This window comes from Anser cygnoides, chromosome 3 (genome assembly GCF_040182565.1).
Source record: "Anser cygnoides isolate HZ-2024a breed goose chromosome 3, Taihu_goose_T2T_genome, whole genome shotgun sequence".
Classification (NCBI taxonomy): domain Eukaryota; kingdom Metazoa; phylum Chordata; class Aves; order Anseriformes; family Anatidae; genus Anser; species Anser cygnoides.
The window spans coordinates 57,440,471-57,454,483 of NC_089875.1; the positions used below are offsets into that span (position 1 = coordinate 57,440,471).

General features: G+C 39.0%; 1 protein-coding gene across 2 annotated transcripts in view; it reads left to right on the forward strand.

Annotated features, from left to right (window-relative positions):
- Positions 1 to 14,013, forward strand: part of SYTL3 (synaptotagmin like 3) — a 35,725-nt gene that overhangs the window by 6,409 nt on the left and 15,303 nt on the right. For both annotated transcript variants that reach the window (XM_013194186.3, XM_013194185.3), the window contains exons 3-8: positions 269 to 484; positions 3,261 to 3,325; positions 5,957 to 6,008; positions 7,377 to 7,443; positions 8,440 to 8,512; positions 11,887 to 12,011. In XM_013194186.3, coding sequence (XP_013049640.3) covers positions 269 to 484; positions 3,261 to 3,325; positions 5,957 to 6,008; positions 7,377 to 7,443; positions 8,440 to 8,512; positions 11,887 to 12,011 — 598 coding nt within the window. The remainder of the gene's footprint in view (positions 1 to 268; positions 485 to 3,260; positions 3,326 to 5,956; positions 6,009 to 7,376; positions 7,444 to 8,439; positions 8,513 to 11,886; positions 12,012 to 14,013) is intronic.

A 14,013-nucleotide genomic window follows, 5' to 3' on the forward strand; every position in this document is an offset into this window, starting at 1 on the left:
TGTCCTGAGTGTACACAACTGACGTGAACAGGACCCCACTTATGCTAGCCTATTACTCTGCATGCACAGTTGTGGTTGCATATATAGCCATAGTGCAAAAAATGCTGTGTGCAGACGCCTTCAGACAGTGCCCACAATAAGGTCAAACTTGAAGGTATAGTTCCAGTGGGTAGTGACATTGCGCAAACAGGGCATTAGCTTGTGACCTACATGGGTCTTGTTTTGTTCTGTTTTGTCTTATTTTATTTATTTTTACGTGGCTGATTAGGAAATTGAAGATGCAGCTGCAGCAGCTTCGATGGAAAGGGGCAAGAAATGTAAGCCATGAGTACCAGGAGAGATCTTGTGCCCGATGTCAGAAATCCCTTGGGTTGTTGATGAACAGAGGTGCAGTATGCAACGGGTGTAGTCATCGAGTGTGCTCTGAATGCCGTGTCTGCCTGAACCCCTGCATTTGGAAATGCACTGTTTGTTATGCTCATGGGTAAGAAATGTTAATGGTTTTGATAAGTTCTTGTTTATGCTGATTTTGTTTACATTGGTTTAAATGCTGGATATGCAGTTTGTGTGTATATCTGTTGCTTTAAACAGTTAATGAACCAAAACCTCTGGTAGAATGAAAATGTTGGATGAAGTCCTGGCAGCAAAGAAATTGGTAGGAATTTGGCCTTGCTCTTCGTGTAGTCAGGACTTTCCTTCCTGTGTTCAGCAAAATGGAACTTCAGGGTAGGCCAGAGGTGGCGTCACCTCTTTTACAAAGATGTTAATTGCAAAACACAGAACAGTCTTAATAACTGAACTCTAGATGGCACTCGTGCTCCTGAGTCAATATCTAACATGCATCAAAGCTAGTTGTTGAAGGTGCTGTTTTTCTACATAGTATAGCCAATTGCTTGACAATTTCCTAGTCATTATTATTATTTGCTTCATACTGCAGAGGTGAGAAACCTGGATTAATGAATAGTGTGAAGTCATGTTTTGTATATATTTTAAAAAATATGTTAATAACACTATCAGCAACTTTTAAAATATGGTCAGAACAGAGATCCAAGTTTGTTTATGCTGAATTTGTTGTTTTTTTTTCCTTTACTATGTCACCTTGGTTTTGTTTTCCTGGAAACAGGAAGCAATCTTTCTTTTACTGTATTAGTACAATTTTCATATCAAAACACTCCATCATAGTCCCTTCTATTAATCAGAGTCTTGTTAAACCAAATGGTGATGATATCTTTCCATCTTTAATTAAAAATATTTATTATTCTGTATGCAAAGACAGCAAGTCTTGAAAATGAGTCAATGGTTGTGCTGGATGGTATAAATCAGTGTATAAAGGGGGAGAATTTGGGTGGAATTTTACTTTATGCCAACACAAGAGTAATGCACTACTTTATTCCCTCTTAAGATGCCAAAATGACGTTTAAATAATGCCTGGGAATTTTAAGGCAAAGTAGCAGTCTTAAGCTAAATGAATTTCTACTAGTAAATTGAAGTAATTTTCTACGCTTTAGAAGAGACTGTAAACCATCACTGAAAAGAAGCTCTCTGAATCCTCAGTTTATTTTGCAGCTTACACATAAAATAGACAAATTAGCCCCACCTATATTTAGTACAAAGCAGTTGCTAGATTTTGATGTGTGTATCAAACTTTATACATCTGTTTATACATCATTTATTTATCTGTTTATTTATACATCAAAAATTATACTATCTGTACCTCATGCTATAAGCACTAAAAAGAAAGGTTAAAAAGTAAACTTTCTTTCTGTCTAGATTGTTCCCTCCACTTGTTATTCTTTTAAATTAATTTCAGATCATTTGGAAATCTCCTCTAGAGAGCAGCTAGTTATTAAACTGCCTTGTCATAGTGCTGTGAACCCTTAGTTATTTCATAAGTTTGTCCAAATATTTAAAGGTGAAAACAGGAAGGCATTATGTAATTGGATTTTAAAAAACATTCCGACTTTGAGGAAGTTGTATTTTCTGTCTTGCTGATGCAGAGGAATTCTTCAGTGGAATAGACATTATGGCAAAGAAATGGTACAGGATTTACATTTGATCTTGCTTAGTCCCAGTGCAAAGTCCATTAAACTCGGTCACGCTTCTTCAGTTGCCTTCAGTTAGCTTTGCATGAGGGCTGCAAATCTTGGGAAATGCAGCAGTGTGGTAACTACTAGTCAGCACCTTTTGTTTACTCTGGTGAGGGAAAAATAGGGTGACTAAGAAATGTAAGAGCTGATTTTCAGGTCCTGAGCAACCATAATTTTAAGTCTTGGTTACCGCTAGAGTTGTTTATCCTGAACAAAACACTACCATCAGCAGCACTGCTGAGAGTCTCTCCTACAGACAAATATTGCAGTCCCACACATTGAATTATTTGGGGCATCTGACTTTATTTCTCACCCAATTGACACTGAGTGGTAAAAAGCAATAGAGAGGTTTCAGCAGTTTCAAAATTCATGTCCCTCATGGAGCTGACAAAGCACCGGGTCGGGTGATGCTGACACAGGGCCGAGAGGACTGAAGCTGTGCCGTGGATGGGCAGAGGCAGGTTGCCGTCTTCCTGCTCCGTGTGCCGGGAGTGCTGCCATGTCCCCAGACAGCTTGGGGCAGCAGGGAAGGGCAGGCCAGGCAGCACTGGCCTGCAAGCCCATGCCAGAGGGGAGAGGCCTTTGGAGAGGCCTCCTGGTGCCAGAACGTGGCCTGTCAGAGGTTTCAGGAGTAGCTGAATATCTCATAGGAAAGCCATCATTCACCTGTCCCTGTGTACGCTTCCACCCAGTTGTTTAAACGTGTTTGTTGTGTTTACAAAATACAAAATTAAAGAAGCCTCATGTACTGACAGTGCCTGTGCTTTCACCTGGAGGAGGCGTAAATGTGAATGGAGCTGGTATGTCGTATTTTCTAAAGGAATCCTATAGTTTGTCTGTTTTAACATCTAAAAAAGCAGTGTATGGAACAGCAGGCCCAGGAATTTTGTTTCAGATTTCTGCCTAGAGCAGAATTTGTTGCTTTACATGAGCAGTCCCCCACACACACAAAAAAAAGGAGGAGCAAGGGGAAAAAAAATAATAAAAAAAATAGAAGAGAAGAGTGGAGGGAGCCCTTTGTTTGCAAACTCACAGCAAGATCAGTCAATGTTGTGAGCAGTCACGAAATCTTCGTTTTCTGGTAGGATTAAGGACTGTTGGATGGTTAAGTGTTTACTAAACAGTTCAAGAAATGCATTTTATTCATTCAAATATCTTTTGCTTGTTTTTCAGAGATGTGAAAGTAAAGGCTGGTGAATGGTTTTTTGAGGAAAGAGCAAAGAAATATCCAGACGAAGGTAATCACTGGAACAGGCCATAAACTGTTGTGCATTTTGTAGTCCTCATCTAAGTGAAACGCAGAATGTAGTCTACTACTATATTTCATGTTTCATACATTTGGTGGGAGACCTCTCAGAAGTTATCTTGTCTTGTCTGCCTATACAATAAATGAAGCGTAAATGCAAGCTAGCAGAAAGCATTTGAAAGTATAACTTATTTTGTGTGAGTAATCAGAATAAGAAAATTATTGGCCATATCGATTTGGATAAATGAACATGTAAGGCTACTAAGAAATTCAATGACACGTGAAATAAGTATGGAAATGTCAAAATATATGTGCAGGACGGAAATGATCTTGCATTCATTGTTTGTCAAAGTTAAAACTTAGGTTGTTTTCGCTCAAAAAGTTTCAAAGCTTAAAGAAATGATGGAGTGGAATAGAGAAACATGCATAGTTGTAAATCAACAGAAAGCTAAACACCTACTGTTTCTTTACATTCAGCCAGCTGTGCATTTGCCTTCTGTTCAGTCTTTTCAGTGCAATTAAAAATACAAAGCACTAAAAGAAATTATAGAGGATGTGGATGGATTGCCCTATGGGAATGTGATTCACAAATCAAGGAGCTGTTAGTCTTCATTTTTCACCTGCAGTGACTAATGAGTTGGAGAGGATTTCCTTTATCTTTCTGTTAAAGCTCCACTTCAGATAGGCAGCTATTTCTCTTTTGTACACGACTGTACCTTAATATTACAATTTCACTTGCAATATCTGTATCTTACCTAAATTTAAGAATAGCTGGTAAAAAGGAAAGCACTGGACCTTAAATATATCTTGGGAGACTTAAATAAGAAGAAGTTTATAAATGGAAGAATGTAATCAGGCAAATCTTGAGTAGTAGTTATTTGCCAAAGGTAGCGACTAACATATTAAAAAACTGAATTGCAGTTTCTGCTGAACAATTCATTTAGAAATAAATAAATAAATCACTTATTTCCATTCTAGCTAAGACAATTTCTGATTTTAATGTATTAGTTGACCAATCTTTTAAAGTGCAGTTGTATTCCATAACCATTGTTAATAATTTTTTCTCATATTCTTTTTAGAGAGTCTAAAGCTGGTAATTTTAACATTCTCTAACTGTTACTAGAAAATGATATGTTGTTCTCAGATATCGAACCTGATATTGCAAGGCACTGAATGTCCCTCTTTCCAGTGAAAAAGTTCTCACCTTGCATTATCAAAGCTTTGTGGGTACTTTGAAGCATTTTACTTAGTTAGTCTAATAGTAATGTTGTTGAAGTCACAAAGTTCTAAGGATATACAGAAGGTAAGCCTGTAGGGAGAAATATGTTTTGTTTGGTTCCTTTGATTAGACCAACTGATGTAGTTAAAGGAGTTAAAAAATTGAAAACTTTCAAACAGCATTCATCTTAGTTATGTATCCCTCAAGCCTGGAGAGGCAGTGCCCTCTTCTGGTTTAATAATATAACACAAGCGATGTATTCACTGCAAACTAAGTTAAACTGAAACAGTACATGTTGCAGTGAAGTTTTCTCATGTTGCAGAGTCAAAAAATGTTACGTGTGTGTGCTTTTTATTAATTTTGTGTAGCTTCTATCTAAAAATTGTATTCTCATAAAAGTAGTAGATTGCCTTTACTGACTAGTAAGTTAAAAATCTAAGAAATCATTTAATGCTACAGTAGCTCAAGATATCAAATATTACATATTAATAATAGAGCATTAACTCTGGAGTTATGTTTGAAATTTGTAACTTCAGTAAGTTGATTATTGTTTCTACCACCACCAGGATATGCTACTTCTATGTAAGTAATATAATTAATGATGTCTCCAGCAAAGCATGGGTCTCGTGCTGCTGTCTGTATTGTTATTATTAGGAATGATTAGTGATTAAAACCACTCCAGCTGGCTGTTTGTTGCATGCATTTGGCCCTTCTTTCTGTTTGTGATTACTCAGGAACAAGCTACATTTTCATGAGCCTTCATTGTTCGTGCCTGATGGAGCGCTCGCTCCTTGCTGTTCTTTACATCATGTGGCTGCTCACCTGAGGAATGTTGCTGTTTCCCCACAGGGACAGCCTTAGCAAAGGGTTTTTGTCTGTGTTTGTGAGCTAGTCCATCACCACAGCTGTTTAGTTCTCTAGTAGATAAAAAAGAAAGAATTTTTCGTAAGAAGCAAGAAATTACAACGTGACTACTCTTGCACCATATTTTCAAGCTTTCCATAGTGTTTGAATTTTATGGTTTAATTGCATTTCCATGCACTACCTGCTTCCTAGCCCTCAGGAGGCCGAGGGCACTTAGCAACCTGAAGAAGTAGGCCTATTAGCATCCCTACGTGATCGTCCTCAGGGTTTGTGAAGAGCTAGGCTGAATGTGACCCCTGAAAAAGGGGAAGGTGAAATCATGACAGAATTTGGGTTGCAGGAGAGACGTGTGTGTTGCCTGGCATATATATTGATATGTGAGATGGGGATTGATTTCACTCCTGATTTGCATGTGCATGAACTTCTGTAAATACAGGGGAGTTCCTGAAAAGGCACTGATTTTAAGAAGTGCTGTGCAGGCAGGCATTGGTAACTGCTGTTGTTGCAAAGTGACCTTTTTTCCCCCCCCCTCCTTCACAGGCAGACATGAAACAGCTGGTGCAAAGCTCTTGAAATCTTATCAGAAACTGAGGTAAGACTCATAAAAGGATAAAAGGACAAAAGGTCCTAGAACACTGAGACTTCATATAGGCAATACGTTGTATGTTATAAACCAGTCAAGAGTTTGTATTTTTTGATTATAAAAAATAAATTTCATTACCTTTTGAGTACAGATTAAAAAAGCATAGAAAAATTGACACTGTTATCTCTTGGCAACACATAGAAAGGATCTCAAGCATGGAACAGAGTACTATTTTTAGAGTAGTAGTTTCGTATTTATTTGAAATGAAGGAATGTGCAGTATTTTTGTTATATCTCCTTATATTTTCTGTTTACCTATTTTCATCAGTATCATTCAAATTTACACATTACATTCAAATGATGAGAGGTGAAAATTATCAGGTATAATAATTATTAGGTATAGCAATTATTATGTATAATAGTATTTATATTTGCTCAATGGCAGGTTTTGCTGAATTAGTAGTTTCAGAGTAAATATGAGACAAGAAACTCTGTATGCAGGAAGATGCATCTGTTTACCAAAATTTAATACAAGTAAAAAATCCACTTTATACTGAATAAATATTTTGAAGGTTTGAGGCCTAAGCATAACTATGCTTAAGATATTACCAGTGATATATAATGCAATAACAGTCTACTTAAACTAAGTTGTATAAAAGAAAACCTATTCCTTTAAAAAAAAAAAAAAGATACAAAGATGGCAACAATTTTCTGATAACTATCTGGCAAAGCATAGCTGCATAAGATAGAAACTTGTAGAAAGATAGATAAGATCCTAAACTGGGCTGCATAAGGCCTTGCTTTTACCTAGATACAGTAAAAGTAAAAGCAAATCAAACTTTACTGGCTGCCTTTAGGGTCTGTGATTGTTCTGTGATAACAGACTGTAGTCAGATTTTTTTTTTTTCTTTAACAGACCAGGGCTATTTACAACAGACGAAATGGCTGGAATGCTGTAAAAGGGCTCTGACAGCCCTGGGCCCAGGCAAGGAAGGGTCTTTACAGTATTGTAAATAAAGATAGATGTTTTCTGACAACATCTCTGAAACAGAAATGGGGCACGTTACACATGGGTTGTGTTTCAGCACTTGGGACACAAATTGTAGTGCTGCCAAACAACGTCTGTCCTGAATTAGATCTTTCTCACTGTTGTAAGTTAATAATTCTGCCTAGAGAAGATAGAAAGACAATCTTAATTCTTATAAGCACAGGCAGTAAGCCTGGGCTGCAGCTCTTAAAGACACAAGATCTTAACCCAGATCCTCATATTTCAGGAGAGACAGATAATAAAGGTACTGTGCATGTATTTGGCTCATTTATCCATGTATTAGCATAATATATTGATTTTTGCACTGTTTGTTGTCTCTTACATTTCTAGTAAAATTTCTGTTGTGCCTCCAACTCCACCTCCTTTCACTGAATCCTCTGCAGGAAGTAACGCGAAGGTAAATGTACATAAGTGTGAAATATAAGTACATATTCGTGCACCTCTTAGAGGGCCATCATATGAAAAGACTGTCTGCAGAAATGCAGTAAACGGCAACAGCTGCTCTAACATCATATTGCAATATAAAAACTGTCTTCTGCTTCTGTCACTTTTTTTAATGCTGTATTGGTAGTAGGTTGGAGTCTCATGAGACATGTTTTCAATTAGTTTTCAGTTGTTGAGGGAAGTGATTAACCCCTTCTACTTGGCACTTGCATCTAGAGTACTGCCTCTGGTTTTGGGTTCCTCACTATAGAATAGGAAAGATATTGATGAACTGGGAGCACGTTTAGTAGAGAGGCACCAAGAAGGGTGGGGTTCAAGCACTTCTGTATGGAAAAGCTGGTGGACCGGGGCTTCTTCAACCTGGAGCAAAGATGGCTTTAGTGGATCTTACCTCTTTAGCATTTATGGGGGGGTCAGCAAGATGACAGAGCTGGGCTCTTCCCAACTGTTCATGGCAGGAGGAGGGGACACAACAGGCACAAGTTGAAATAAGAGAGGTTCAGACCATAATCCAGGAATCCCTTCCTCGCCCTGAGGATGGTTAGGCAGCAGATCAGGTTGCCCAGAGATGCTGTGTGGTCTCTATAATCTCTGCCTGGAGAGTTTCAAGGCCCAACAGGAGAGAGCACTGAGCAACCTGGTCTGAGCTCACAGCTGAGCCTGCTGCAACTGGGAGGCTGGATTTAGACCTTTTGGGCTTCCCTCCAGCCTGGGTGATGTTGTGATCCTACGATATTCAGCAGTTACTGATAAAGCGATCATTATTATGTGTTACTTTGATTGCTGAGAATAAAAAAAAGTGATTTTGATGGTTTGTGTTAAAGCTTTTGCGTAACAGTTGCTAGTGGACAGGATAATAGGGCAGACTTACCATTTGCTTGTTATGTGACCATGGAAACTTTAAAACAGCAAATATTATGTTTTCTTACTCATGGACTCTCATTTGCAGGATCTCAGTCAGTCCAAAAGTTTTAATAAATCTGTGGAAAACTTGTTCTTGTCTCTCACAACGCATATAAAAAGTAAGTAGATTTCACTACTTTGTCATCCTAGGATAACTTAGTCAAATGCTTCATTTTTTTGGGCCAGATTGATGTCCGTAAGATAGTTATAAACAAAGGGTATTGACTAATGGCTGAAATGACTAATGCCAAGACTGAGCCAAGCAGAAAAATAATACAGTAAGTCTAATTCTCCTTCAGTATTCTGCTGTTTATTTAATAAGCTGATGTTACCAACCAAAAATGCCTTTCTTGTAAAGATGTAAAAAGACTGCATAATGTTATTTTAAAGTTTACTGGATGTTCAGATGCAGTGTATTTAACTCAAGTTACTACAGAGTAATACCTACCTTCTCCTGTGGTGATCTTCATGTTAACTGTTTAACTGAACTCAACTGATCCCGTGAGTGAACCTATCGTGTAATGGAAGTAGAGTTTAACATTTTATTTCTCTAGCATTTTTCAAGAGGTCTTCTTTCTCAGTCTGTCTAGTGGTATTTTTTTTCCTTTTTTTTTTTTTTTTTCAGTGTGCACTTTTAAGAACCTGCCAGTCCTAACTCTTTGTTCATTCTGATACTTTTGGTTCCTTCCATTCGCTTTTGCTGCCTGCTGTTCTTTAGGCTGCAGGCTGTGTATGTACCTCTAAGGCTTACTACACTGGGGACAACCTGTCTGTGTGAAGAAGAGATTGAAGGCATCAATGACCAGAGGAAAACTACCTCTGAGCTTTATGAAGATTACAGGAGCTTGCAGATTTGCATGCATTTGAACCAACCTTAGCATTTTCTTACTAGCTTCATCTTAGACAACCCCAAATATAAGACTAGACCTGAATAAATATGGCTTTAGTGTTTCCCCCTAACTCTTTTCTTAGCCCTTAATCACAGTTTCCTCTGACTTCTTCCATCAATCCTATTAACTACACAAATTTAATGTTGTGTATATGTGAACAAATATTAAAGATATGCAGAGACATAATATCTGCCTCCCCTCAACAGAAGTGTGGTGCAGGGTGCCATAGGATACTTCGTTACTGGAATTGCATAGCTGAAGCAGCACAGAGTTGGATGCAAATTAATTTCCTCTCCTTTCTGTTAGTTTGCGGCCTGGTCATAACCTGCAGTTACTGGACTGCAGTCCAGACCCCATCAGGACTGCAGCAAGCGACTTTAATAGTAAAAGGAAGGTCCTACTCCCCCCACATCTTTCCTCTGTCATGTTTCTGGTCTCATGCTGCCATTGCTTAACCTGAATTAGCACCAGTGTTTCTAGACCTCTCTGGAAGCTAATTTAGCTAATTAAAAGAGCAGACCAAACAAATGGGTAGTTTTCTGCTGCTTTATTGAGTTAAATAGGCTGAAGGTAGGGTTTATATGTTGGAGCCTGCACAATAGTGGGTGCTGGGCCATGTGGCCAGGAGCCAGGGAGCACAAAGCAGTGGTTGCAGAGGGGTACGGCAGCAAGTTGTTAGGTCAGCTCATCTGTATGTGAAACCCCACTCAATTGCTGTCATCCTCGGTTAGGATAAGAACCTTTTAATTTGTGAGAAAATAACAGGCTGCTACAATCACTGAAGTCAATAATTAAAAGGTATAGAAGGTCCTTTAGAGAGAAAGGCTTAGGTTCCTTGACCAAAGAAAACAGCTTTTTCAGACAATGTGGTCTCTTAACAAAACCTGGTACTGTGATGATAAATGCTTTCAGTCACAAGTGTCTAAACTTAGTGCCCTATATCTTATCTCGATAAAAATGTCCTGGTTTGCAGAGGTATTTAATACACCCGGCTCTTGGGTATTGCAGTAAATAAATGTGGAGAACCTCGTTCTGAACCTGACTCTGATTCTATCGCTGCAGCCAGTGTGTGTGCATGTCTGAGAGCAGCAGGAACAAAGGATTAGCATGTGCAGCACAATGCCTCTGTTGTACAGTCTGTTTTTGATGGTATTACCTCCTGTTCTGGCACAGTTTGGCAGCAACGGGAGATTATAATCCAATGGTTGCTATTTGGGGGGATGTGAAAGGAGTTGCTGGTTGTAGTTTTATTTGCAGTGCAAAATTGCTCTTGGAACTAGTGATAGTGCCCATTATACTAACTATCTGTGCAGAGGTGCTGAAGGAGGGAGGAATAGTTCTAAAAAATGAATATGCTTTTTTTTTTTTTCCCCTCACTATAATCTGTTTTGTAACTTGTTTGTTTTAAGAGAGTATGAGGGAAGCTTTTGTTAAACTACTCAAATTATGTTTACTCCATTAGATATCTCACTCCAGTCTCTTTTATGGTCTCTGATTTCACTGTGTATTTTAAAAATCTGGTTTCATTTACAGTGAGAGATGACTTAATTGAGCTTGCCTATGAATATGTCATGTGATGCCTTAATGGTGCACACAGAGTACAGTAAACATCTGACAATTGATTGCTGCTAAGAACAAAACTAACCCAAAGTGGCTTTAAAAATCACACTTAAGAGTGCCATTGTTTTTAAGTACCAAATAATGACGTATTGTCTACTGTCTGAGGTTCCTCCACAGAGATTTATGTTATGGGAGAAATATTTATTTCTTCTGAATGAATTAAACATGTGATAGCTATTTTGTGTACCACTTAAAAGTTATTAATTCTTCATGAGAGACTGTAGGATTTACAACAAAGTGTCTGCTGCTAAGCCTACTGGTTTTCAACCCCAGAAATCATGAATGAATGCTGCCCTTCCCTTTAAATGAAGTTCTGACTGTACCCTAAGGAGTAAGAAACAAAAAGCGATGCACTAAATGTCCAATTGTCCTATAGATTTATTTGACAGTATACTAGATATTAGCAAAGTGCTAATTCAATTACATACTTAAGGGTGGACATAAGCTTATCTGTATAACTAATGTTAATTGAAGTCGATGAGGGCTACTTCTGTTCTTAAAATTATGTGTGCTTTGGGACCAGAGTACATAATATCTCTACTTTCGTCCATGTTTTGGATTAATTTCTAAATATTTTCCAATATAGTCTTTCTAATTTCCACTGTATTGTCACTATATGTTGTTATAACGATCTTGCATTTATCCTGAACCAATCCAAACTGCTTTTCAAATCAAACTATATATAAAGACTGTAGAAGCTATTTCTGCGAGAAAACTGTATTTGATAGCATAAAATAATTCCTTACAGTAGCTATAAAGAAAAGAAGTAAAGACTATAATTTCCAGTTAGAACAACAATTTAGGTAAGCAAAATATAATTATACAAACTGGGACAAGTACTTGCCTTCCCCTCTTTCTTACTCTTAGGAGATGAATACTGAAACTGTAGGATGAAAGTTTGAAAGATGCATTATTTGCCTATAAATCTACAGATTTGCTTGCAATGTTTGTTATTGCTACTTCTCTCTTTGTATTCTCTTCAGAAATCTCTAAGTCCCAGAACGATATGGCTGACAGAAGTCTCCTAACAACAGATTATGGGCAGAACGCGGAAAGAAGGAAGCAAAGGAGGAGCCAGTCTGACACTGCCATCAACATTACAAGCAGGGTATCCAAATTGTTATACACGGTCTCTAACTCTAAGGGCTGTTTCAGGAATGGAATATATTTATAAGAATCATGATTTACACAGTGGGATTTTACTTTTATTTATGAGCTGGGCTTAGCTGATGTTCACTAACTGTCGAGAACTCTGATTCTTGACATGGTTTTTGACTGAGTCTCCACACTTGATCTCAGCCCAGAGCTGAAGTATTAGACCGAGATTTTACAAAGACCCTGACATGGGGAGGGAGGGGATGGATTGCTTTGCTCTCAGGTGCTCACAGACTGTGTGTTGGTGCTGGCTGACATCTGTTCTATGTGATCATTAGGCTGTGGGGAGGTTCTCTGTCTCTTGTTCTCCTGCTCTTCTTGCTGCTGAACAGAACTAAGCTATGGCCATCCAAAACCCATCCTGACACTCACTAAGCACTTTTTTTTTTGGCAAGGATTAAATAGTGACTGCTGCTTGTTGTTGGGCAACTTCCATTTTCCTTTCTGGTTACAGTCTCTAGCTTTCAGTGTCTTCACAGAATCATAGAATATCGAGAGTTGGAAGGGACCCACAAGGATCATTGAGTCCAACTCCTGGCTGCACACAGGACCACCCAAAAATCAGACCCTATGTCTCAGAATTGTCCAAACACTTCTTGAACTCCATCAGGCTCCATGCCCTGACCACTGCCCTGGGGAGCCTGTTCCAGTGCCTGACCACCCTCTTGGTGAAGAACCTTTTCCTAACACCCAGCCTGAAACTGCCCCTGTTGCAGCTCCACACTGTTCCCTGGGGTCCTGTCAGTGTCTCCAGAGAGGAGATCGTGAGGAAGCTGTAGGCCATCATGAGGCCTCCCCTCAGTCTCCTCTTCTCTAGGCCGAACAATCCAAGTGACTTTAGCTGCTTCTCATATATCTTGGTAGCCCTTCTTTTGATGTGCTCTAGTAGTTTTATGTCCTTATGTTGTGGTGCCCAAAACTACACACAGTACTTGAGGTGAGGCCACACCAGTGCAGCGTAGAGTGGGATAATCCCTTCCCTTGACCGGCTAGCAATGCCATGGCATTGCCATGGATACACTGCTGGCTCATATTGCTGTCAGCCAGAACCCCCAGCTCTCTTTCTGGGGGTATGCTCTCTAGCTTCTTGTCCCCTCGTCTCTACATATATCCAGGGTTGCGTCATCCTCTGTGCAGAATCCGGCACTTGCCCTTGTTGAACTTCACGTGGTTGGTGATTGCCCAACCCTCTCGTTTGTCAAGATCGCTCTGCAAGGCCTCTCTGTCCTCGAGGGAGTCAATAGCTCCTCCTAATTTAGTATCATCTGCAAACTTACTTAGTATGCATTCAGATCCCGAGTCCAGATCATTTATAAAAGCATTGAGGAGAACTGGCCCCAAAATGGAGCCCCAGGGAACTCCACTAATAACTGGCCACCAGCCTGATGTAACCCCATTTACTATAAGGCTTTGAGCCCAAACAACCCATCAGCCATCTGTTCACCCATTGTATGTATGTACTTGTGTAGCTGTGTGCTGGACATTTTATCCAGAAAGCTACTGTGAGAAGTTGCTTGAGAAGTTTGTGAGAAATACAGTCTTTTCATAAGGTAGGCAAGGATGAGTACAATGTTATATATCTGCTTTAAAGCTACACTGAAAAATTTGTTTTGAATGCTTTCACCTCTCAAATGACTGAACTTTCTCTATACTCAGTTTTCCACATTGTGCATACTTACTGAATTGCCTTGCTCAACTTTATGAGGTAAATGCAGTCTGCCAAGTGGCTGAATTTAAGAAGGGCTTTCGCTTGGGGCCAGACCTCATGGCAGATATTACTCACAGCTACCTTAGTGCACACGTTTTACTCTCCTCCAAAATGTTATGTATTGATAAATGGAAGAGACAGGATGTCAAATAGCATGAGCTAGTGATTTGGATTGGCCCAGCAATGTCTGCAAACTCTTGGAAATTAATTCTGGTAGCTATGCATGCAATTACACACAAAATTAGCA